The sequence below is a fragment of the Halichoerus grypus genome, chromosome 2, assembly GCF_964656455.1.
Source record: "Halichoerus grypus chromosome 2, mHalGry1.hap1.1, whole genome shotgun sequence".
Lineage (NCBI taxonomy): Eukaryota > Metazoa > Chordata > Mammalia > Carnivora > Phocidae > Halichoerus > Halichoerus grypus.
Window position 1 is genome coordinate 119,489,974 of NC_135713.1, and position 25,225 is coordinate 119,515,198.

The 25,225-nt window shown below is 46.0% G+C and overlaps 2 protein-coding genes and 1 non-coding gene across 9 annotated transcripts in view; all 3 read left to right on the forward strand.

Annotated features, from left to right (window-relative positions):
- The window catches only part of HBEGF (heparin binding EGF like growth factor), a 385,453-nt gene that overhangs the window by 344,157 nt on the left and 16,071 nt on the right, over positions 1-25,225 (forward strand). The window lies entirely within an intron of this gene.
- Positions 1-25,225, forward strand: part of NRG2 (neuregulin 2) — a 239,669-nt gene that overhangs the window by 57,562 nt on the left and 156,882 nt on the right. For 6 of the 7 annotated variants that reach the window (XR_013445827.1, XR_013445826.1, XR_013445829.1 and 3 more), the window contains exon 1: positions 4,177-5,228. Coding sequence is in view for 3 of the 7 variants with exons in the window: in XM_078067415.1 (XP_077923541.1) it covers positions 4,538-5,228 (691 nt within the window). In the remaining 4 variants the exon portion in view is untranslated. Of the gene's footprint in view, positions 1-4,176; positions 5,229-25,225 lie in introns of those variants that run through there. The other variant, XM_078067414.1, reaches the window with a different exon arrangement.
- Positions 1,899-2,005, forward strand: LOC118555818 (U6 spliceosomal RNA). The gene has a single exon (XR_004927175.1). It is a non-coding gene; the product is annotated as a U6 spliceosomal RNA (small nuclear RNA).

Genomic DNA, 25,225 nt, shown 5'->3' on the forward strand with positions numbered 1-25,225 from the left:
ATTTGGGCAAATTATTAAATCTCTAGAAGTCTCTTCAATCTGTAAAATGCAACGTTGTTGAGGTACGGATAAACATAAGCTCCTGACAGACAATAGGCCATTAATAAATGGTGACTGTTATTATTTTTATTATCAATTACTGAATTATGATGAATAGTTAGCAGGTTCAGAATATCAAGATTTATTTTCTAAAACATGCGTACTCATTCACTTTGATCCCCAGGAAAGAGCCAATACAGAATTGGGCTGTCCTTCTAGGAAGCTGAATCCCGTGTTTTTCTATACTAAATGCTTGGGGCTAATTCTGGAAGCTTATCCTCATACACATCACACCTTGAGAAAACCTGGACAGGTACTTCTCTTCCCCTTAGAAGCCTCTGCCTAAGTCCCCACTTCTTTGACCACAGGAATTCTGGTAGTCTGTTGGGATCTCAAAACTTACCTTGCGTTCTAAAGAGGGTAAAATTATAATGCACTAATTCCCAATGCTTTTTAGCATGAGAATCTCATTTTAAGGCAAAAATAATTTCAGGGAATCCCATAAAATAACAGCTCTATTTTAAGTAGCTTTTGATTGAGAACATACGTGAAAAAATTTGGCAATGGTGAAAAGTTAGAGGATCCTCTCAAACATTTTTTTCAAGTAGGTAGTATGAACCTGATAGAAAGTAGGTAGTATGAGCCTGATAGAAAATTCACAAGGTACCGCACTCTACTCCTGTAGTACTTGCACTCTACTCCTGTCACTCAGTGTCCTTCCCAGAGCCAATTGTTTTTTCAATTTCTGCTGTGTCTTTCAAAGGTAATCTATATTTTACAAATACTTTCATATTTATCCTCTAAAAAAAGTCAAAATGATAGCACATCTTTCCACTGTTCTTCATACTTAACAATGTCTTGTTATACTTTAAATGGGAAATGTGAAAAAAAAACGAGAAGAATGTGTATTTTTATTCCTCACAGTGGCATCTACTATTGAAAAGTTAGATTGTCTTTATCAATATACAGAAAGTCCAAGAGTACATCAACTACACACCACCTAGGGATTCTCAGCTCTGAGATTGGGAACCACCGGTATAAGTAAGTTATCAATGATATTCAACATTAATTTTGGCCCCTACTCTGTATCAGGCATTGTTCTAAGCACTTTACACTTGTTATCTCACATAATCCTTCAAATCCTTCTCGTCTCAGCTTAAATGTTATCTCCTTAGAGAAGCTCTCTATGATCCAACTATACCTGCCCTTTCCCCTTTCCATTATTCCCTAGCATTTAATCCTGTTTATTTCCTTCAGGAGATGAATCATTCCATGTAATTAGTTACCTATTTGTGTGCTTGTTTACTGTTGTCTTCCCAACAGTACGTGTCTTACGAGCAGGGACAGAATCAGTTCGGCTCCCTGAAGTATACCCAGCGGCCAGTACCGTGTCTCAGTGCTCGGCACAGACGAGCCATTCATTGGGTATTTATTAAGTATATCATGAGCAAAAACCAACTTTATGGGGTAGACCCTATTATTATCTCTGTTATACAAATGAGGAAACCAAGGCCTAGGGAGAAAAACAGGCTCATTCCAAAAGTGGTAAATTACAAAATTGGTTTGAAACCCAGCTCTGCGGGTGCCTGGGTGGCTCAGTCGTTAAGCATCTGCCTTCGACTCAGGTCATGATCCCAGGGTCCTGGGATCGAGCCCCACATCAGGTTCCCTGCTCAGTGGGAAGCCTGCTTCTCCCTCTCCCACTCCCCCTGCTTGTGTTCCCTCTCTCACTGTGTCTCTCTCTGTCAAATAAATAAATAAAATCTTAAAAAAAAAAAAAAAAAAAAAGAAACCCAGCTCTGCTTGACCCCAGAGCACAAGCTCTTTACCACTACTCTGTTGTCAGAAATGGAAGACTGGTGCTCGCTTCGGCAGCACGTATACTAAAATTAGAACGATACAGAGAAGATTAGCATGGCCCCTGTGCAAGGATGACATGCAAATTCGTGAAGCGTTCCATATTTTTGCCCCACATAGGGTTCCCTGCTCAGCGGGAAGCCTGCTTCTCCCCCGCCCCCCACCTCTGCTTGTGTTCTCTCTGCCGCTCTGTCTCTCTCTGTCAAATAAATAAATAAAATCTTTAAAAAAAAAAAAAAGAAATGGAAGACTGAGTACAGTCCTGGCCATGTGTGATCTTGAATAAGTCCCTTTTCTTCCCTAGGACTGTTTTCTCCATGGGAAAATGGGAGGGTGAAGTTAGCAATATTCCTCATAGTGGTGTTCTGTGATGTAGGAGATCGTGATCTATGAAAACGTAAAGGGGGACATTGAAGGGGCCAACAAGGCTGGCCTGATGCCTTTAAGAGAGATGACTTTCGATTCTTTTCTTCCTTCCCTCCTTTCCTCATGGAAGATTTGCTGCTCTTTATTGATATGCCAGGCACTGTGTCAGACATCCCTTTGGATAGGGCTCCAAAGACCGATAGGACATAGTCCCTGCCGTTAAGGTGCCTGGTCCGATGGGTCTAACGCAGACCCACTAACAGCTGCTTTTAGTATAGGTCAGTGCCGTAATAGGAATATGTACGAGGCACGTGGTTACACGGAAAAGGAAGGGATTGATTCCATCATGTTATATGTATGGTGCTCGGGATGGAGGTGGATGTAAGGAAGGGAGGGATGAGGTATAATGCTGAGCTGGGCCTTGGGGAAAGAAGAGCCTTCCAGATGGACAAAGCTGAGGTGAGGCTTCTGGACACCAGAGACGTTGTAGGCAGAAGCACAGCAAGAGACGACACATTGTGCTGGATTCCTAGGGTAGGGGGCTGGCTCCCACAGTACAGGGCTGGTTAGGTAGAGGGAGCCCAGGAGGAGTCAGGCTGAAGAGTTTGGACTTGACTCCTGAGAGCAGTGGCATGGCCAACTGATATTTACATTTTATTTTTCGAAGGATGACTCTGACAGGGGTAGGACTAGAGGAGGCTGATGAGGCAAACAGTGGGGAAACTAGTTAGGAGGCTTTGCAGTAGTCCAGGTGAGAGATGATGAGCACTTGGACCTAAGGCAGGGTTCCTTCACAGCAGGGTTGGAGAGGAGCTGGATACATTGGAGATTTTTTTAAAAGGTAGCGCAGAAGGACTTGGTGATTGACTGGATGAGGGAGAATAAGAAGAGACTAAGGGACTTACTGGAATGGATCAGGAGGCCAAGTATAAAATGCTGCCATTAACAATTATAGGGAATTTGGAGCGGGGTGGGAGAAATAATGCTGTTGGCTTTGGATATGTTAAGTTTGAGGTGGCTCTTAGACAGCCAGCAGGAGAGGTCTAGCTGTGTCCTTCCTTTCCAGAATAGCAGTCCAAGCCTGAGCCAGACATCCCTGGGCCCATTTCCTGCGAGGCCCAGGCAGGGATAAAATTCTCCAAGACCTGAGTGGAATTCCTGAGTTCCACATCCTTCAAGGATATAAGCTGGTAATTGAAAACTCCCTAGATCCTTATCGATAGGAGGCGAACGGATCGTGGATTTGCTTTTTAAACTCAGACGTTGGCTCCAGTGGATCAAACTCTCCTGTCCCTTGCAAGGACCAGACTTTTAAAAGAGAAACCATTTCCTATGGAGCAGCCTCTGGCCCTGACAGGCTCTGGATCTCGAGTTGGCTCCCAAGAAGCCCCCACTTCCCTTAGGGAACAGCTTTTTTAAAGGAAGATGAGGTCGTACAGCGTGTAGCCTGGTCCAGCCTGGCCGCTGCAGAAAGCCCAGAGTCTTGGGGACTGGACCCTCTCCCAGCCACCACCCTTAGTTAGGTGTCCTCAATGCCGAGACAAGACTGCACGTAGCCCTAACTCTTTGCAAAATGACGGGACCGGAACCCTTCCCCACCTCAACTCGAATCCCTAGAGCTCACTAGGCGGTGGCAGGGCCGAACACGTGGGCTCCATTAGGGGCCGGCCTCTAGGGTCCTCCGGGGGAAGGGGACAACCTAGGAGGCGGAAGGCTGGCCCGCCACACCGAGCGTGGTACTCTCCCTGGCGGCTCCAGCCCACGGCCGAAGGCAGGGGCACGCCCTGTGACCCACTCCCACGTTCATAGGACGGTGCCAGAATCCCTTTTCTCTACTCCGCCCTCTCCTCCCGCACCGTCCCACCGTCCTGCCCATAAATCGGACGAGCAAAGGTAGCACGATTCCTCCCGCGCCCCTGCGGGCCGCGAAACCGGGCGCTAAAGCAGTGCAGTCCCGAGCTTCCCCTGCAGAAGCCGCGCTCCTCGCTCGGTCCTGGGGTTGAGGGGGCGCGAGAGAGCAAGTGGGCGGGCGTCCTCTTCTCCGCATCCTCCTCCAGGTCCCGGCGCGCAGGGTGGGAGCGCCGCGCCGCTCCGCGCTGCGCATCGCGGCCCGCTTGCCGCCTGCCCCCTGCCCTCGCTGGGCCGCCTCCCCCGGCTGCGGGTGGAGGGCTCCGAGGCGCTAACGTTACGCTGTTTCCGGTTTTCTAGCGGGCTCTGTTTCCCCTCCCAAGGCGGCGGCGGCGGAGCGGCGGAGCCCCCCAAATGGCCTGGCCAGATGCGGCAGGTTTGCTGCTCAGCGCTGCCGCCGCCGCCACTGGAGAAGGCTCGGTGCAGCAGCTACAGCGACAGCAGCAGCAGCGGCGGCAGCAGCGAGAGGAGCAGCAGCGGCAGCAGCGGCAGCAGGAGCAGCAGCGGCAGCAGCGGCGGCAGCATCTCCCGTCCCGCTGCGCCCCCAGAGCCGCGGCCGCCGCAACAGCCGCAGCCCCGCAGCCCCGCAGCCCGGAGAGCCGCCGCCCGCTCTCGAGCCGCAGCCGCCGGCGGCATGAGGCGCGACCCGGCCCCCGGCTTCTCCATGCTGCTCTTCGGTGTGTCGCTCGCCTGCTACTCGCCTAGCCTCAAGTCGGTGCAGGACCAGGCGTACAAGGCACCGGTGGTGGTGGAGGGCAAGGTACAGGGGCTGGCCCCGGCCGGCGGCTCCGGCTCCAACAGCACCCGCGAGCCGCCCGCCTCGGGTCGGGTGGCGCTGGTGAAGGTGCTGGACAAGTGGCCGCTCCGGAGCGGGGGGCTGCAGCGCGAGCAGGTGATCAGCGTGGGCTCCTGCGCGCCGCTCGAAAGGAACCAGCGCTACATCTTTTTCCTGGAGCCCACGGAGCAGCCCTTAGTCTTTAAGACGGCCTTTGCCCCCATCGACACCAACGGCAAAAACCTCAAGAAAGAGGTGGGCAAGATCCTGTGCACTGACTGCGGTGAGTCGCCCCCTCCCTCTGCTAGAGAAAGGGGGGAGGGGCGAGGTGGTGGAGAATGGGGGTGGGGCGGAGAGGTGCTGCAGGTGCCCAGGCCTGGCAGCGCCCGGCTGCGGGGGAGGGGGGGAGGGGGCTGGGGGGTGGGGCCGCCCCTGGGCAGGGCACCTGGCACGGGTGGGTGAGGGGGTTGGGGTTGGGGAGAAGGAGGATCAGGCTCAAAGTGTGCCAGGGGTGGGGGGCGGGGGAAGGCGCTGGCCTGTGCCAGCAGCGATCTGCGGCTGATGTATGGCATGTGGAGCTGGAAAGCTGCCATCATAGCCCAGGAGCGGCAGGAAAAACGGAGAAGTCCGGGTGGTGCTGGCCCGAGGCTCGGTGAGTCAGGAGGGACACTCGGAGGCCTTGCGCGCTCTGCTCCGAGGGGCCTGCCTCGCGCAGGCTGGCCGGGGTCTGCAGGGGCAGCTGGGCACACTCCCAGGTGGTGAAGGCCTCCGCTGACAAGTTCGCCCAGGGAATGATGGCCCCCCGCCCCCTCCTTCCTCTCCTGGGCTCCGGGTTCTGCTCATCCACACCGCTGGCGCAGGCAGAGTTGGACTTTTTTCTGCTACTGTTTTCTGTCCTCCATGTGGCGCGGGGTGTTTTCTCCATCGTGATTGCCTGTCTCTGCTAAGCGGCTTAGCCCAGCCTTCTCTTACCCTCCAGGAACCGGGGAGCAGACCAGACACCTCCTTTGGCCGTCTCTGGGAGAATTGACTAGGTCTGTTGGTTGTGATGACAATGAAATAGAGTAACTTCCTTCTGCTGAATGCCGTTTAAGTTCAGGCTCTGACATCTTACTGGCAGGATGTGTTGACTGCATCTCTGCTCTTCATGCTGTTGGGCGCTGCACAGGAATGCAGGTGATCAACACTGAAGTCTGTCGATCTCTGTAGCAGGGAGTGGAGGTCTCCCACCGCCGGAGTAAAAGAAATATCAGTCTGAGAGCTATTGTTTCTCCTCCCTGAACCCAGAACTTACTTCTCAGTGAGATATTTCAAACCCAGTCGTCCCCATACTGGAGTATTTGGTGCTGGCTGGTCTTGTGCTTATTCCTGTTGGGGTTTCTTTCCTTTTGTCCCGGCTGAGGCTGAATGTGGTGCTCGCTGTGTGACTCTGGGCTGGGTAATGACTGAATTATGATAGACGTCCTGGACGTCACTGAAGTTGGCATGTTTACCAGTTTACCAATCAGTTCTAGATAGGCTTTGGGAAGCAAAGAATGTGGAACAGCTCATAGGAAGTTTTGCTGCCCTCACCTTTTTAGATCAATGCCTTTGACTTTTGGAAACTTTCCTCCCCCACCCCTGTCTTTCAAGAGACAAATTTTAATTTAGCCGTGGTAGTGTATCCAGGCATTATGTTAAACCGTGGCCACTTTAATCAGAAGAATCTTGAGGTATCTTAATGAGGAGGGAAAAACTTTGGTGGTAACGGTGATTTATCTCTCTGACATTGTTCTGAGGAATATTGTTGACTGCTCTTTAATGTTGGTTTTATGCTCTTCACTGTTTTATGATGACAAGTCGAGACCAGTTGAGAATTTCTAATTTCTTATTCTGTTAAGTATTTTATCTGAGATCCCGTGGGGAGCTGTGGAACTGTATTGTGCTGTGGGAAATAGATAGTAAAAACATTTATTGAACCTTGTCCAAGGACAGCTTCTGTTTTGCTTTTCGGTGAGCTGCTCCTGCATGTGCACAGTGCACATCACCACATAATCCCTAGTCTGGTCCACTGAGACCCAATGGTCTTTGTCAGATAATCCCCTGTCTTCCTCCTTCTACTTTCCCACTTCCCTCCTTCGCAAAACAAACCTTGTTTGTTTTGGTGAGAGTTTAAGAGTTGAATAGTTGAATGTGGAGATCATGGGAGATGTGGAGGTCAGAACTATTGTCTGCTTTCAGGTTACGATCACTTCATTTTATTGAAGTAACATGTGTGGGTCTAGTTCTCAGAGAGTGCCACAATCCCGGCTAAAGAGAAGGCCCTCACACACTGCAAATCGTCAAGAAGCAGGAACAAGTATGGAAGTAAGCACTTCAGAATGCAATTTGGCTTTCAGTTGATAGCATCTAGATCTCTGTCAGTTGGGGGGGGGGGACTTTATATAAGGGGATTCGAAATTAAAGGACATATTTGTGAGAGGAAACTTGTGGAACTGGTCATTATATGCCGGAAGAGCATAAACTGCATTTTCTTATTTTCTACTATGGGGTTAAGGAAAACATGCACTGGTGATGGTATATTAAATAAGGAAACAAAATCATCCTAACTAACCACAACACCTTCCTTGTGCTCAGCAGGAAATAACTAACAAATTCATTTTCTGTTTTCTATCTCTAAAGAAAGCCCTCTGGGCCACGGGGTCATTGGGAACATTTTCTCCTTGGAGCAGATTTACCCATTGCAAAATAGGGAAACTGGCACTCAGAAACTGTCATCATGCCCGTTACATTGAGCAATTGTGGTTCAATTGTTACTTTGTTTAGCCAGTTTCAGCTCCCAATGTGTCTGGATTCAGAGAGTCTGGACATCTAGAAAGGTGTGTTAGCGTGGGTTAGGGTTTTGGGACAATGTATCATATGGAGGGATATTGAGATTAAAAGCTAGCACATGCCTCAGTAGCATCAATGAGGGGTCCTACTGGACCCTTTCTAGAAGGCCCTCATGAATGGCTCATTTCACTGCAACTGTAAAATATTGATTTGAAGCCTGTGAATTCTGGCTGAATATCTGAGGGGTATTTTTATAGATCTCATGTGTATCATTCATCCAAAATTACTACCTCTGGTGGTAAAGAGTTGAGTAAAATCTTTGCATTTCTAAGAAGCTTGCATACAGGGAGGTGTTTTCTGTGCCTTCTGTGGAAAGGAGAGGAAAAAGAGAAAGGAGTCTTAGGGATTAGCAACTCTGTACAATGCTATAAAAGCATCCTGTTCTGCAAATAGTCCTGCACTTTTAATGATGGTTGCATATATTTTGGTATAATCACACCCTATCTTGTTGCTTTCCTATATATATGGTTTTAAGCTGTTTCCTTGTTACATAGAGCAAATAGCGTAAAAAAAAAATCATTCTTCCTTTGGGACTTTCTGATTTGCAGTTTTCTTCCAACATATAGTGGTCTTTGTTGTTAAAGATGGAAAAGGTGTATCCCTGGAGTGGGTTGGGGTGGGGGGAGACTTTACATCCTTTAGGATAGTTTTTAATTAATTTGACAACCAGATTCACATATTAGAGGAAGGTGGTTCACAAAATTCAGCATAGCAAAAGCGACTGCATATTTTTAAAATGCTGTTTATTTAAAGAATCTTTTCTTCCCCAGCCAGCTGGAAACCCAGCTGTGCTGCAGCTTGAAGATGGGAAAGTGAAACTAGTCTAGAAACTGACCATTCCTAGTGATGAGGAAAAGGCTTGGTTATAGAGTTAAGGGACATAATTACCATCATAATGTCATTAGTTCTTTTGGTGGCTGCTTTCCTCAGCAGATTGCAGTTCTTGGGGGCGGGAACCATATCTTATCTTTGAGGTCTTTTTCCTACCTCTCCAGGCCCCCCGATGCTGGTACTGTGCCCGGTGTATGCAGGGACTCTCCGAAGTGTCTTTTAAATGGATGAAGTCAAGTGAAGTTAAAAAAGCAAGCCTCCGGATTAATACTAAAACAATCTTAACTCTCCGATCTGTGACACCAAGTCTTGTTCTGAAAAGCTGAGTTTGATGATAGCCTTTACCTGTAGCTATGGGAACCTTTTTTCCAAAGGAGTCGTTATCAACTAGAGTACTTAACCACAATGTGCTTAATCATTGTGCTGATTAGTGTTAATGGGATTTGAGCAGCGGAGAATAAAGGTCTTGCTGGAGAGGACCGTCTTTTTTTTTTTTTTTTTTTTGAGAGTAGATTACCACTCCCTCACCCTGAAAACAAAAATAAACAAAAATAAAACAATTATCCGTTTGAATTAACAAATATTTTGGGAGCTAGAGAGGGTGGTATATTAACTAACTAGGTGACTAACCTCTTGGTCCCAATCCTCTTTTCCATCTTTTATCATCTGGGACATTTTCATTTTATTTCCTAATAGCAAATGCATCGTTAGGTTTTTTTTTTTCCTTTATAAAATTGTATTTACTTTTTTGAATGTGTAATATATTTATATGCCTCAATCCGGAAAGTGCATATAGAATATATGGTCAAAAGTCTCCCTCTTACCCCTGTCATCAGCTACCTATCCCTAAGGCAATTGAAAAATAACATATTCTTGAAATGTGTATTTCTCTAAGAGCAAAAGGTTTGTCAAAGCAGTCTTATGTTTTTCTCTTTAACAGATGGAGAATGTTAATTTTGCCGTTAAGCCAATTTCATGGTAAACTCTTCCCAAGTAATATATATATATTTGACCTAACCCAAGTTCTTAATCACTACCCTACCTCACAAATATAACCCTAGGGTCAGGAATGAAAATACCAAGTTGTTTTTCAGATACTTTGCCATTAAGAAGTTTTCTGACAGTGAATTTTGTGAGGAGTCTTCATTGGGATGCTCAAAGGAGAGATGCAAGGATCTGTCCCTGAGCTTTAGGGCAGCAGATCTGCCGGTTCCACAATCCCTACTGTTTCACCCTCTCGATAGCCTCACAACAGAATCCATGTGGAAAATCACATGATTCCATATGTGCAAAGAGAAAACCCCACAGTGCGTGATTGCATTGATTTTCATTTAGAACTCGAGCCAAAGACTCCAGTTGCTGATGAAGAGTTTGATTTTGACCGTATTCCTATACAGCTGGTACAATTCTAGGGGGAATTATCCACTTGAATACTACTTTGAAGTACGTTTAAGGTAACCGATTTGAACACAGTGTTAAAATTTCAGAGTGTCAGGGAATTGCCACTTGAATACTGAGGAAAAAAAGCAAATATGGAAATCCAGCAGTGGAAAGTTTTAACCCTCTAAATCCTGGTGGCTTAGTGGCATCTGGCAATTTTGCACATTGATCTGGAAAAGGAATGACAATATCAGTGAAGTTTCCCCTGTGTCGTCTTCAACAACCGGGTCTGGGGTCTTTATTTTGAAGGTCTGAAGTGGTGGTAGTATAAATTGAACCAAAAGTAAAAGAAATTTCCCTCCAGATTTTGAGTTTGGATGGATGCGTATGAAATGTGGATGTTTGTCTTTCTTGTTTCTAGTAATTAACCCTCCTTTCCCACTCACTTACTGGAATTAGCATATAGAAATAAAGTCAGGTGATGAATTTCAAGAGATGATATAGGGAATTTTAGAAAGCTTTAGAAAACTGGGGAAGGTAGGTGAATTGGCTGGTGGAAATGCTGAATTATGACAAGTTTGTGAAATTAGACTCCTTTATTTTTTTAAAGATTTTATTTATTTATTTATTTGACAAAAGTGGGGGAGAAAGAAAGAGAGAGAAAACAAGCAGGGGGAGGGGCAGAGGGAGGGAGAAGCACAAGCAGGTTCCCTGCTGAGCAGGGAGCCCGATGTGGGGCTTGATGTGGGGCTCGATCCCAGGACTCTGGGATCATGACCTGAGCCGAAGGCAGATGCTTAACTGACTGAGCCACCCAGGCACCCCCTAGACAGCTTTAAAAACAACAGTGCACACAGGTGAATCTTGGTGAACTAGAGCTCCATGGAAGGTTATAGGAACCGTAGCAAACCTGGAGGATGATTAAAAGGCGTTAGGATGACCTGCAAGAGGACATCCTGTACTCAAGCAAAGAGCTGGGAAGCTTTTGCCAATCTGGGATCAAAAGACAGAGATTCACATTGACGGAGAGCATTTGCTGTTAATCAGCTGTGATATTTTTTGATAATTATGAAATGAGGTTAAGTTAAGGAGCCTTCTTTCTCTGGCTAGTTGCATCTGGCCAAGTGAGGCGTATGAGCTCCATTCTGCAGCAACATTCCCTTCCCACTCTGTGCTTGGAGTGAGATCCAAGTAGCCTCTCCAGGGACCTTCTCTGGGACAGAGCCAGTTAGCTCCTCCCTGTGCCTCTGCTCAGGACCTGATTGTGCTGCTTGCCTCCTGGGCTGGGCTGGAGGTGGTTAATCCTCCATTTACCCTTGCAGATGTTTCCAGAGTGCCGGAGTATCCTAGAGGTTTCCATCTTTTACTAGCAACACGGACCCCCAAGACGTGATGTTCAGGTTGCTTTTTATTCTGTCTTCAGAAACAACCTTTAATGCTTCTGTTTTGCTCTCATACATTTCCTGCCTTGTGCTGATGACATTGGCTTCCCCCTTCTTTCCCTCCCTGATCTGTTTATTCAGACTGAGGATCTGTCTTTGTCCTTTAGGCTAGGATGCTTTACTTCATCTTGATCTTGATATTGGTCCAACTAACAGAAGCCAAACTGAGCTAACATGCCTCAGAACTGAGTGAAAGGAAAGTCACCACATGGCTAAATACCTGGTCCAGCCCCTGGGAGAGTCAGGACATCATTCATTCGATTATGACAATGATGCCTTTTGGTGTCTTGAAGTTGTATTCATAAAAGAGCTTTGCTTCAATTCCATCTTTCAAATGTTTGCCCCAATAAATATTTAATATAGGTGCTCTGTTTAAAGCACTAGGTATTTCAGGGTAGTTGTATCAGACACAGTCCCTCTCATCAAGCAGTTTACGATCTAGAAGTACAAAGGTAGAGTGGCACTTCAATCCAGAATGCGATAAATGCTGTAAGATACACCAGCATAGTGCTTTGGGGAGCAGGGGAAGCATCTTAGAGGAAAAGAAGATCATATTTAGAGAAAGCTTCTTGGAGAAGTAGTTTGAGATGGAATTCTAATATTCAGAGATAGTTGAGGGTGGTTTAGGGATAGAGAGAGATGAAATGATTGATTAAATTGCTTGCATGCAGAGAGAGCAGTATTCTCTTCAGCAGAGGAGTATACTTAAAGTATGGAAAATAACCAGAATGAAAGGGAGAACTGGATAAGGAGTCTGGAGAGGTAGATAAGGGTAATGTTTTCAACTGTCTCAAATGCTAGGCTGATGACTTTATTTGTAATTATGTAAGTAGTGTTTGAAGGCTTATTTTAAAAGCAATTCAGTAATGTTTTGTAGTTATTGGTGGATGGGTCTTACACTTATTTAGTTAAATTTATCCCTAAGTATTTCATATTTTCTGGATGCTACTGTAAAGGGTATTTTTGTTTAATTTTGTTTTCCGGTTATTAATTGCTAGCATATAGAAAGATAATATATAAAATATTGACTTTGTATCCTGTGACCTTAATAAATTCACTTGTTAGTTCCAGTAACTGTTTTTGGTAGGTTTCTTAGGATTTTTTTCTATGGCTAAGTTGTCAGTGAAAAAAAGACAGTTTTACTTTTTCCTTTCTAATCTGTTTGCCTTTATTTCTTTTTCTTTCCTTATTGCACTGGCTAGGACTGCCAAGGACAGTGTTTAATAGAGTAGTGAGGACAAACATCCTTGTTCTGGTCATGGTGGAAAGCATTCAGACTTTCACTATTAAGTACGACGTTAACTGAAGGTTTTTCATAGATGTCCTTCCTTAAAAAAAAAAAAAGTCTACTAAGTGTGTGTAATGACTAAGAATTTGGGCTCTACGGCCAAATGGACCTGGATTTGGAAACCATCTTCTGCCTTTTCTACCTGGGTGATGTGTAAATTACTTTCTGTATCTTAGTTTCCTGTAAAATGGGGATAATGATAGAGCACTTAACAGGACAGCTGTTCGTATTAAATGAGATAATACATGTAGAATGATTAACACAGCACCCAATAATAAATGTTTAAAAATAGTTAATTATTAACAAACTCTTACTAGACCAATGTGAGCAGGAAGACTAGTAAGTGAAAATTTTAAGTTCTAGAAGTGGACTGCAGTCAGGCAAGGGGAAAATTTTCACCAACCACTCTATTTTTAACTCAGATATTCCTATTTATCTCAACTTGAGAGTCCCTGGGCTGGGCTGGTGGAGGTGGTGATGAGAAAGGAGGGGTTATGTGTGTGGTTTCAGTGTAGGGAAGTTCATGTGAATTCAGGGTCTGAATGCTGGTCCTGTGGAAGTCCCAAGTAGGCTATCAATCTTCCTGTATCCATGGGTCTCTGTTGGTCAATATTGTGAGAGGCCCACAGATAGATACTGCTTTTCTCTGTTTCACAAATGGGATGACTAAGATCCATACTCCAAATGTTCTTAGGAGGAGCTCCTCAAAGTCCTGGAAAATGGCTGAAAGTGTCCGTCCGTTTTTTCCTTTTTCTTTCTTTCTTTCTTCCTTTCTTTCTTTCTTTCTTTCTTTCTTTCTTTCTTTCTTTCTTTCTTTCTTTCTTTCTTTCTTTTCTTTCTTCTTTCTCCCACCCTCTCTTTCCTTCCTTCTTTCTCTCTCTCTTCCTTCCTTCCTTCTTTCTCTCTCTCTTCCTTCCTTCCTTCCTCTTTCTCTTTTTCTTTTCTTTTTTTCCCCAAAGAAAGCAGGTCCCTGATTCATCCTGCTTTGATTTGGGGGTTTCCAGCACTTGGGATAGGTTCACACTGCATCATTCATATTCTCTCTTTCCTTGTTTCTATACTGGGTTGGTGTGGATCTCATGGCTGACCAGGGTCAGAGGGGTAGAGGTGTGGGCATATAACAGGTGGCATTTTTGGAGTCTGTGGGGCTGAATTTTAATTTTACTTAATTGATTGATGTGTGGAACCTGATGAAAAGTATGAATCTTTGCTTCTTAAATGTTTGTAGGACAGAAACTTCTTGCTTTGGCTTCTTCCTCTAAATATTTGTTGGGTCTTATTAACTCTCAGATTCTGGGCTGGCCACACATCCCCAAGCTCAAGTTCTCCCCGTTCTTTTCTTATTCTTAGAGTCTTAGTATTTATGGCCTGTATCACGTATATGACACTTATCATTTAATGCCATGCATTGTTAATTACCTTTTGATGGGTCAGTATCTTATCTCTTTCACCTGATTGTAAGATCTCTGGGGGCAGTAACTTAACATATGTTAAAGTAAATACTTGATTAATGGCCATTGCCAAGAAAGAAGGGAGTGAATGGGTCTTTTTGCTTTCTCTGCTGCCCACTTTTGCCCTAGATAAATTTCAAGGTTCCTCAGATGACAGCCCAGACTAAGGGACTAGAGCAATCATAGAACGTATCCTCAGACCTTTTGATAAAGGGCAGAATTTGGCTTCTCTGTTATGTTTCTGTTCAATTTTTTTCCCTTGATAGTTCATAGCATTTTGCCGGTAATTCTTCTCTTTTCTCGAGTTTTAGAATTAATGACTAGGTGGTTTCCCTCACATGTTAATATTTTGGCTTGTGTTTCCTTCTGTCTTTTGGTTAGTTGGCATTCTGCAAAAAAATTCTCCAGTTTCACTTTGCCATAGGAGCTTTTGGGATGTTCCCCATTAGGGTTTCTCACTGGAGTGTCCAGTTGGACTCGGTTACTTTGACCTGCTCATGCTGCAGGCTGAATACCTTGAGAGGTAAGACGTATGACCAGGTGTCATCTGTAATAAGCGGAGACCACAAATTAGGTGTTGTTGTACCTCTTTGCCTAGTAGGCAGCTTGGGGGATTCTGGAGGCCAGGACTGGTTCTTACATCATCGTTGTTTCCTCAGAGGGTCGGGAGGGGGATCCTAGTGTTTCTTCATGTCTCTCTTTGGCATGTTCATCCTTTCCCATATCCTTGTAATGAGGCATTTTCTTCTGTCTGCTTGGCTAATGTATTGGGTGACGGTTGGGGGTGGCTCTCAAGGGGAGTTTCTCTTCTAGCTCAGAGTGCCTAAGGACGACTCATCGCCACTTTGCACAAGGCTGTGTCACGCAGCTTCCTCGAGTCAGTCCCTTCCCCTGGTGCCTGTGGCCATAAGTATAATCTCAGGACAGTGCCTCACTACAGTTCCTTAGGCCAGTGATGAACTTCACAAACACTGCCCAATTGAGGACTCTCTTTTGGAGGAACTTTGTATGGTTTTAAAGAGGAGAGTTTATTTACCAGTCAGGATGGAACAGGTAGATTAAAGAGATCTGTCATGTCTGACTTCCTGTCTCTGAATGAGAAAAAGAACAGCAGGCCTATATCCAGTGCAACTGTCCCAGTATTGTCATTGGTTGATTGGATTTCAGGGAACGAAATAATGAAAAGAAGAAGAATTTTTTTAAAAGGAAGAAATGAATCTTGGACCACGACACAATCCAACCGTCCCAGAGTGAAGCTAAGGCCTACAAGTGAAGAGTTTCTTTCAAAGGACACTGGGGCTTCCGAAGGCAGCTTGTCTGACTGCTTACTCTTAGTTCGTTTCCTTTTCATAGTCTATTCATTTGGATTTACTTCTGAGAACCTCTGGGGTTCCAACTCTCCTACCTTACCCCTCTGTGCTCCCTACTTAGGTCTGCTGTCATACTTGCTTTTGTCTTCATCGTAATAGCCGGTCCTCAGCCCCTAATCCCAAGAACCAGAGAAGTTTCCAGAAATTTCTAGTGCAAACTTTCCAACACTTCCTTGGACTTTAGGTCTGAGGGACCTAGTGGAAAGATAATGAACAAGGCCGGGAAAGGGACCTATGAGGCCGGAACCGCATATGACAGATCTGGCTGCGTTCCTCTCGGGCTCAGTTCTTTTGGCTAAAACATGGTTTGTTTGTTTTTTTCCCCAAGCAAGCCTCTCCCATACTTCCAGGTGTCATTTGCAAAAGGGAATGCTTTCTCCAAAAAGGTTAGTAACATTCACGGGGCCCCCTGGTGACATGCATGTTAAATTGTCTTGGCCAAGTACTGCTAGTAATCCTTTTGGATGGCACCTCCCAGGGCTTGGCCCAAGTGATTCAGGCCATTACTGAGAAGATCGTAGGATGTGGAAGCCAGTTAGAATCATACTCTGGGCCAAGCAAAACATTACCACCTCTGAGAGAAACTTCTTGCTACTGGGAAAGAATCTAACATGTAAGTTGAAGAGAGGTACATGGATGGCCCCCAGATTCGGAGGGAACTTCCTGTCTTTGTTTCTCATTATGCAAATTACTTGAGTAGGTTTCTGCTGTGCGGGGTGTGCGCTCATCTAACTGGGAGGGCAAATGGGAGCTGGAGCTGAGAAGACAGGTTCCCTTGGGAATATTGTTTTCACCTCTCCCAGTTTCCCCCTCAGCTTCTACTTTGCCCACACTGGATGTGGGCTCCTTGCTTCTTCCGGGTGGTGTCACAGGCTCAGGGCCTCTGGTGAACGAGCCCGAGGCCCAGAGTAAGGATTAAAGGCGTTGACTTTAGATTTGTCCGTGAAGGGATGACATCAAGTAGATAATAGGTCCCAGAGGTTTGATGGTCTTCACTGGGCCAAGCTCGCAAACCATAGTTTTTTAAAGTAAGGACACAAGTTTACTTTTCTCATCTCTGAACTTAAGTAATAGCCTAGCCATTCCAGAGGAGGAGTGCATGTTGTCATTGTTGTTGGGTTTTTTTTTTAAGATTTTATTTATTTATTTGAGAGAGCTCGAGAGCACGAGTGGGGGGAGGGGCAGAAGGAGAGGGAGAAGCAGACTCCACGCTGAGCAGGGACCACACCTTCCCCCGCCCCCAGCTCGGGACTCGATCCCAGGACCCGGAGAGCATGACCTGAGCCGAAGTCAGACGTGGAACCAACTGGGGCCCCCAGGCCCTCTGGTGCATGTTGTCGTCGGAAGAGGAAAGTAGAAATGTGCACTAATGCTGCCCTGGCCCCGTGTCTCAGAGGGTAATCCCTCTGCGGGCGCTACCCTTTATCCTATGGGTCAGAGATTCCTTTCTTCTGGAGGGTTTGTGACTGACAACTGTTGAGTTTGGGGAAGGGGTCATGGCTGGATTGCCGTTGACCCGTTCACCCTTAAAGGTCGAAGCCGCTCTGTGGCTCCTGCCAGGGGTCCCTCCAGTGACGTTGGGCTGGTTGTGTTTGGTTTCTTCCCCTCCCCCTTCCTTCTGTCGTCCCATCACTGGCTCTTCTTTTGACCGCCTTGGAAAGGGTACAGTTCCCACGGGGCTGTCCTTGGTTCTCTTCTCAACGTAAGGAGTCTGTGCTGAAGTTTCAACTGCGGACGGCATCGTGGTTACGGCGCCACGCTCCGGGGCCGACCCTGAAGGGTGGATCTCGGCCCTCTGACTTCCTAGCTATATAACTTTGGGCAAATTAATTAACCTTTTTTTTGCCTCAGGTTCCCCAACCATAAAATGGGGCTAATACTAATACCTACCTCATCACATCGGGGGTGTAAAGTGCTCTGAAAAGTGGCTGCGTGGAGAAAGACATTGCCGGGAGGCTGGCGGCAAAATCACCCTTAGTGATGCGCTGCTGGTGTGGAAAGAAAATGGCTTTGGATTCAGCCTGATACTTATTAAAATCCTGGCTCCGCTCCTCATTAGCTCTGGGAACTTGGGAGAGTCGCTTGATTTTTCTGAGTCCCCATTTCCAGCCACCCGTGGCACATTGTTTCAGGCATCTGTTGCCGCATAACAAACCACCCCAAAATGCAGTGGCTTCAGACTGCAACCATTCTTTGTCATTATCTCTCACAGTCCCGGGGACTGACTGGGCTCAGCTAGGAGGTTAGTCTCCTTCATGTCCTTTGTGATCACAGGGTGGCTGAGCAGTCCGACTGTAGCTGAGACTGGGTCACTTCAAAGTTTCCTCTTGACGTGTCTAGAAGTTGTTGCTGGCTGTTCTCATCTGGGAGCTTAGCTGGGGTTAAGGGCCAGGGACCTCGCCTGGGAGTATCCCGAGAGAGGGCCAGGCAAAAGCTGAGTTGTCTTTTATGATCTAGCCTCAGAAGTCACTTCTAGCACATTCTGCTTGTTAGAAGAGAGTTAGTTACTAAGCCCTGACCGGGTTCAAGGGGAGCAGAATTAGACTACTTCTTGGTGGAGGGATTGTCAAATCTTTGTGGGTATGTTTTGAAACCATTACAGTTGGCTTTCTTTTTTTCTTTTCTTTTTAAAATTTATTTGAGAGAGAGACAGATGGAGTGACAGAGGGAGAGGGAGAGGGAAGAGAGAATCCCAAGCAGATTCTGCCCTGAGCGTGGAGCCCGAAGCAGGGCTCGATCTCATGACCCTGAGGCCCCGACCTGAGCCGAAACCAAGAGTCGGAGGCTTAACTGACTGCACCACCCAGGCGCCCCTACAGTGTGCTTTCTGGTCACAAACTATTGATATGAAAAGTACGTTCAACCTCACCCCAAATCTTCCTCCTTCAAAAAAGTCTCATCTATTAAGGCACCAGGCTCAGGCTCAGGGGCCAGGTCTCACTCTCTAATTCAGGTGTAGGTGCAGATGAGGCTTCTCTAAGTCATTTCCGTGGGTACAGCAACTTGAGCCTTGCTCCTCTTGACTCGAAGAAGTGAACTATAGAAACAAGTGATCTGACTCCCCCCCCGCAACCCTCCACTGCCACACAGTGCTGGAATAGACGTAGGGAAACTGCTATAGAGGCCCCCTTTTAAAAATTGGTAATACATAAACGTTTTGGAGTGACTTAAATTTTGAAATAATTTTAAACTTACAAGAAAGTTGCAAAAATAGTACAAAGATACTCCTTTGCCCAGCTTCCCCAAATTATACAACCTTGTGAACTTATCAAAACCAGGAAATGAATAGTACTATCTATGTAATACTATTAACTAATTTGTAGACCTTATTCAGATTTTGCCACTTGTCTTACTAATGGCCTTTTCCTAGTCTGGGATCCAATCTAGAATCTCCTATCACAATTAGCTGTCATGTCTCCTTGGCCTTCTATCTGAGGTAGATATTCCCACTTAGAAAGGGGGAAAATGCAGCCCCTGGTGCGTTAGCAGTTCTGAAATCCCACTGGGCACGTGAATAGGCTCACGTCTGGGAATGATTCTCCACTATTCTTGGTTCTACACCCTATGGGCTCCTCGTTTTGCCCTCTAAATTATCCTTCCTTTTCCATAAAATACGGCCTGTGTCCGCAGCTAAGGACTTGTCTCAGTGTTCTGTGTTCTTTCAGGTGATGGTCAGTCAGGTGCAGCCCCCAAGAGGAGACACAGGAAAGGCGCAAAAAACCCACAAAGGTTAGTATAGTCACCGGTCCTAGAGAAGGGGTCACTGCATGCCACTCAGGGTCAAGAGGAAGTGCCATGTTTTGGTCAGGTGGCTCAAGACAGAAAAGCGCAGACGGCATTAGGCCAGAGACCTTATTGGGATTTCCTTGGGAATAGAGAGCCAGGGCAGGGTGAGTTGTGTAGGACTGGCTAGTTGGAAGAATTCTAGTGGACTCTAAGCTATAGGGGTGGTTGGTGCCCGCTTGCCTGGTCCCTGGTCCTGGGATGATTAAGGGGCAGATGGAAGAGGTACGGCTCTGAGTTGGTTGGCTTGCATATCAAAGGCTTGCTCCTGATTGAGTGCTTCCCTATCTCCAGGCCGTGGCTAGCCCGATGGTGCAGTCTCTCCAGACAGAAAGGGTTTTTAAGATGTCAAAACATCATATTATATAAAAAACAAAAACTCTGTAGAGTACACTCAGCCGGCTCCCTACTTACAGATGTTTGGGGGCCCAAAGGCTTTTCATTTTGTAGCGCTTGGTCCCTTTGAAACCGTGTTCCTACTAGTACACTTCTTTGTAAAAATGTGCGGTTTGCCTATGAATCTTACCGGGGTTCACTACGTTAGACAAAAGCCACACTCTCAAATCTTACCAAGACAAGCTCTCTACCTTGAGCTCCCGGGGGACTGCTATTAGCCAACACCCTTCAGGTTAGTGGAAGCCCTGTTCTTGAATGGAAAGGACCTGGGAGGCATGTCCTTAAGATCCTTCGAGGGCCTTTTGTCTATCTCAAAGGTTCTTTGAGACGTTTGCTTCTTGATTTTTCTGAGGTCTTAACAAATGATACAATTCAAAGTGCCTCAGACTGAGTTCGTTATCCCTTTACCATATCCTATGCTATATGGGATACCCCCGTCTGAGGTAGTGACATTGATTTAGTCTTCCAAACCATTGGGAACCTCAAAATCCGTCGTCTTTGGATCCTATCTCACCCTCATCCCCTGTGTCCAGTATGTTGTCAAGTTCATGACAGTTTTTACTACTGCAAAGTTTCTTCAATCCAATTCTTCCCATTCGTGTTGCTCTAGTTGGGTACTTCTATGTCGCCTAGACTGTCACAGTAGCTGCTAAATGGAATTCCCCATTTTCAGAGTTTCTGCTCTCTTCTATCACCTTTCCTGGAATTAGCTTTCTAAAACAAAGTAATTATGTCTGCCCAACCCGTAAGTCTTTATTAGCTTCTTATTGCTTATAGACTAAAGTGAAAATGCCTTCACATGACATGCAAGGACTTCCAGTGTGATCCCACCTGCAGCCCACTCTGATACCCTTAGTCTTTGCTGCAGCCAGGATGGACTGTTTTGAAAATTTGGGGAGACATTTTACATTTGTCTTCCTTAACGCTTTTGTGCATTCTGTTTCCTTGGCTTGGTGTGCTTTTCCTTTCTTTCTCAGTCAGTTGCTAGCCTCCCCATCCTTCACAGTTCAACCCAGATCCCACTTCTCCTCAAAGCTTTTTCTGATCCCCTCAGTCTGAATGAATCATGGCATCCTTTATGTTTCTGTAGTGGTTCATAGCTCTTCTGTAATCGTAACGGTCTATTCTATCATTTAGCGTAGTCAAATCGGGAAGCAGGGTATGTGTGTGTGGTCCCTAGACTATGAGCTTCTTGAGTGTGAGATGGAACTGCAGCAAAGGATGTATCTGACTTGTGTTTTTGTGCCTTAGTTAAATTAGATGGCTAACAACTGCCTGATGACTTGAAGAGAGAATGACTTTTACTTTAGGATTAGAACTGGCCATTAGAATAAGCATCTGGTTCATGGAAGGAGATTGGCCTAGGTGTATTATACATTGGCAGAGATACATGAAAGAGGTAAATTGAGGCAGCTACTTTAGATGAAAATAAGGGGTTGGTTTAGTTACAGAGCTCTATGCTGGACTCTTCACTAGTATTGTTGCTGCTGTTTATAACAATAAAAACCAAATCTCTGATGTGTGGCCTAGAGGCTATGTTTTATTAGCCTCTGTGGGAAACACCTTGATTATTGGGGGTGCTAATTCCTAAGGACCTAAGATTATTCAGGGATAGGAGAATATGGCTGTTTTGTATGCCAGTGTACGCCATGGTATTTGGGATGTTATAGGATCTCAACAAATATTAGTTGAAGGGAGAGTGAGTGAAGAAGTAATTTCTCCTCCTCTGTGACTCTAGGGTACCTACATGTGCCATTTGCAAGGATCCTAGCTTGGAGAGCCAGTTCAAAATCAGCCAAATTTAAGAGAAGGCTCATTCCTCACGAGTGATTTATCCAGGGTCCTCTTGATACTCAGAGCTTTCTGCATTGCCACAGATGAGTGGGGGACACTGGCGCGTTCGGATGTAGACATAAGTGATCGGTGGCAAGTGAATGGCAGAATTGCAATCGAAATCAGGCGGTCAGAAGTGACAGGAGGTTCTTTTAGGTGGCCAGGAGGAGAGTTTGGGCTGTGTCCTTAGTCCAGGAAGAGGAGACTATTCAGACATTGTCAGGTGTTTGGTTGTTGTGCTTTTAAATGATGAGAGCCCTTCCTGGAAATCAGTCTTCCCGGGCCCAGTCTCAGCCCACTGCTTTCTGTATGACCTTGTGCAGCCCGTGCTCACACCCTGGGCTTTGTTTTGAGCTGACAAATGCTGGTTTCTCCTTCAGCTGTGAGAACTGGGGAGGAGAGAGTGTTACAAGCCAACTAGGTAAGTGGCATGGCATCAAAATAGAGCCTGCATGGGTTTCTAGCTTTTCTTTGGAAATTTTAGCAAAATCCCAGACTGAGGGACAATCTGGACGTCTAGAGTGCTGAAATTCTCTCTTGAAGCTGGACTTCCCTGTCTTCCATTCTGAGGATCAAATCCGAGCAGCCTCCCTAAGTCTGTGATTGTGATAATTGGGTGGGAGGGATTGGGGCAATTTAGGAAGATGATGGGGGCCTGACCTCTTCCTGCCTTTGAAATCCACAGAGGAAGGAAAATGGGGAAAATGATAAATAGTTGATCAGAAAATGGGGAGTGCCCCTCCTAAATGAGGACAGCTGGCTCGGTGATAAAAATGTTTTGCTGTTAATGGCCCCCAGGACCAGATGCTGTGAAAACAGAAGTTAAACTCTGACTTTGGGCAGCTCTCTCCATGCAGGGAGGGCAGTCTAACCTCTTCTCTGCCCTTGCCCGGCCGTGGGCTCCTCTGAGGAAGTCTCAGGGGTCTTGAGAGAGGGGACTCATTGGGTCCAGGTTACTGGATTCCAGGGGAGGGGTAGTTTCAGTTGACAGGGGCCTCAGGGCATGTGGGTTTTGCATCTGCTTGACCTTCGGCTTGTCCTTGGAGACTCTGCCTGCCTGTTTTCCGTAGGGCTAGCTCAAGGTGACCTCCCTCCTTTCCGTAGATAGGAGAGTTGGCCTGCTTGGTCTCTTCCTATCCCCGAGGAACCGATTTTGCTACAGGTCTGGGTGAACCATATGGCAGCCTAGATTACAGTGATTGTTGGCGTTTGTCACCAGAGAGAGCAGGCTTTTTGGCTCTAGCAGATCCCCCAGGTAGGGTTGCCACACCATCCGTACACAGCATATAGGATCAGCTAGATGGGTACACGGTCCCATTCTCGTTCACTCCCTGCCTCCTAAGCAGAGCGAGAGGTAAGTTTGCCATCAAATATTGGCTGATAGATATATACTTCAGCTCCTTTATTGTTATTTTCTTTGAAGGAAGCTCGAGAGGTCTGGTAGTCATGTATCTTACACTTGAGAGATTTACAGTCTAGTTGAGGATATCAGATTAACATGAATCAATAGCACGTGACATAAAGCAAAAGATATATAATCATCGCAAATAGGGAAAACAGACTATAGAATTCAGAAATGGGGAGGATCCGTTGGGGCTGATATTTTCCAGAACAGGGTTAGGACTGGAGGTTAGTCTTGAAGAATGAATAGGTTTTTGGGATTTAGGAGGATAAGGGAAAGGTTTCTAGGCCCAAAGAACAATATGAACAGAGGTAGAGACAAGCAAGATGTCTTTACAGGACCATCAGGAGATAAGTGTGGTTGGGGTAGAGATACAGGGGAGATAAGATTAGGAAAGCAGGGCAGGACCAGATTAAAGACGGTCTCCAGAGACAGGCTAAGGAGCATGGACTTGGTTCTGGAGGTGATATGGCCCCATTGTAGGTACTGGTGCAGAGATATGATATGAAGGGAGGAATGTTTGCAAACACATTATATACACAATTCAGAGTGGACTGGAGTTGGGGAGAGATATATGTTCCAGAGATCAAGGAGGGAGTTATAAAGTCCTTGAAGCCATGGCAACTGGGGGAAGAGACAGGTAAACTACACTGTTCCTTTCCAGAATCTGTTAAGATTTGATCAGGAGCTGGGTAGCAGCTGGGAAAGGGGTCATGAAGCTGAGAAAGGGGTCAAGGTTTAATCTTGGAAAGCCGGGAAAAATATAGTGCCATTGGCAGAAATGGAGAAGTTGTGAACAAAAGTAATTTTAAGGAGGAAAATGATGAGTTGGCAATGATTTTATTTACTTAACAAACACTTATGTGACACTTACTATGAACTTGACACTGTACTAATCACTTCATAAATGTTAACTCATTTGGCTTTCATCCTAACCATATAAAAGAAATACTTTGCTATTTTCTTTATCACAAAGGTGGAAAACCCAAGCCTGGAAAGGTTAAATAATTTGCCCAGTGTCATGAAGCTATCAATAAATATTCTGAACCCAAGCCATTACTCTAGGCTCCCCCTTGTTAATGGGAGACCCAAGTAGAAACTGTAACAGACAGTAGGACATCAAATTCTTGTGAAATGCATCTTTTGTGCAGAATTCTTTGCAGGAAATGTAAAAATGGGCATGACATGGATATAGCATTAAAGAGCTGGTACAGTTCTAGGGAGGGAAGGGCATTTGCCCAGTGGTTGTCAAAGGGCACTAAGTTTTGTGCTACAAGAAGGTAGCACATCAAGAAGCAGGGGGGCAAATGCATATGTGGTTAGAGATATCAGAAAAGACTTGAACAAGAAGGAGATGGGATTGTAGATATACCTTGAAAGATGGGTCAGGTTGGACTTTGATAGTTTGGAGTAGGGGAAGACCATTCCAGATAGAGAGCAAAGCTTGAATAACATCATGGAAGAAAGAAAGTTCAGAACGTATTCTGGGACTAGCACAGGGCACAGTACCTAGCTCAGTAAATGTTTGCCCTGGGATGGGAAGTTGCGACTGCAACATAGAGTTGGACAGCACGGAGAGAGGGCTGGCTCCCTGGGGAGAGGCCTGGAGCCCAAGGGAGAGGAGCGTTGGAGACATCAAATTGCAAGTCCACAGCATACAAATGAGGAGGTGGGGTGGCTGATGCCCTGAGGGCAGAGGACTCCTGGAGGGAAGCTGAGAGCTGAGGATGGAGCCTTTTTGTTTTATGCATGCAGATAAGTAAGCTATTCTTCCTTTGGGATGAGCCCCAATAGTTCCTAAAATAAGGCTTATTGGCTTGCGGGCTGTGGTTGTTTATCTCCTAGATGGGGAGACCATTTCCCGCTCTCTGCCTCTGCTCTTCAGGGGTCTCCCAGCCACCTGGAGTAAGTGCATTTCTCATTGTCACTGTTTCCGGAGTAGATGTCGACTTGGATCCTAGGCCCCTTCTGCCTGGACCGAGGAAAGAATGAATATATGACACCATAGGCACGTTATGGGTGCAGAGGTGATAGTTCAGGGACTCGTGGGTTCCCTGTGTGATGTGAAACTTACGTGGTGGAGATTGCTTTCTCTGACGTCATGGGCAGTGACTTCTAGTATTCCATAGCCCCTTAGGCCTTGAAGGATCATTCTTTTCTTTTTTTTTTTTTAAGATTTTATTTATTTATTTGACAGAGAGATAGAGAGCACAAGTAGGCAGAGAGGCAGGCA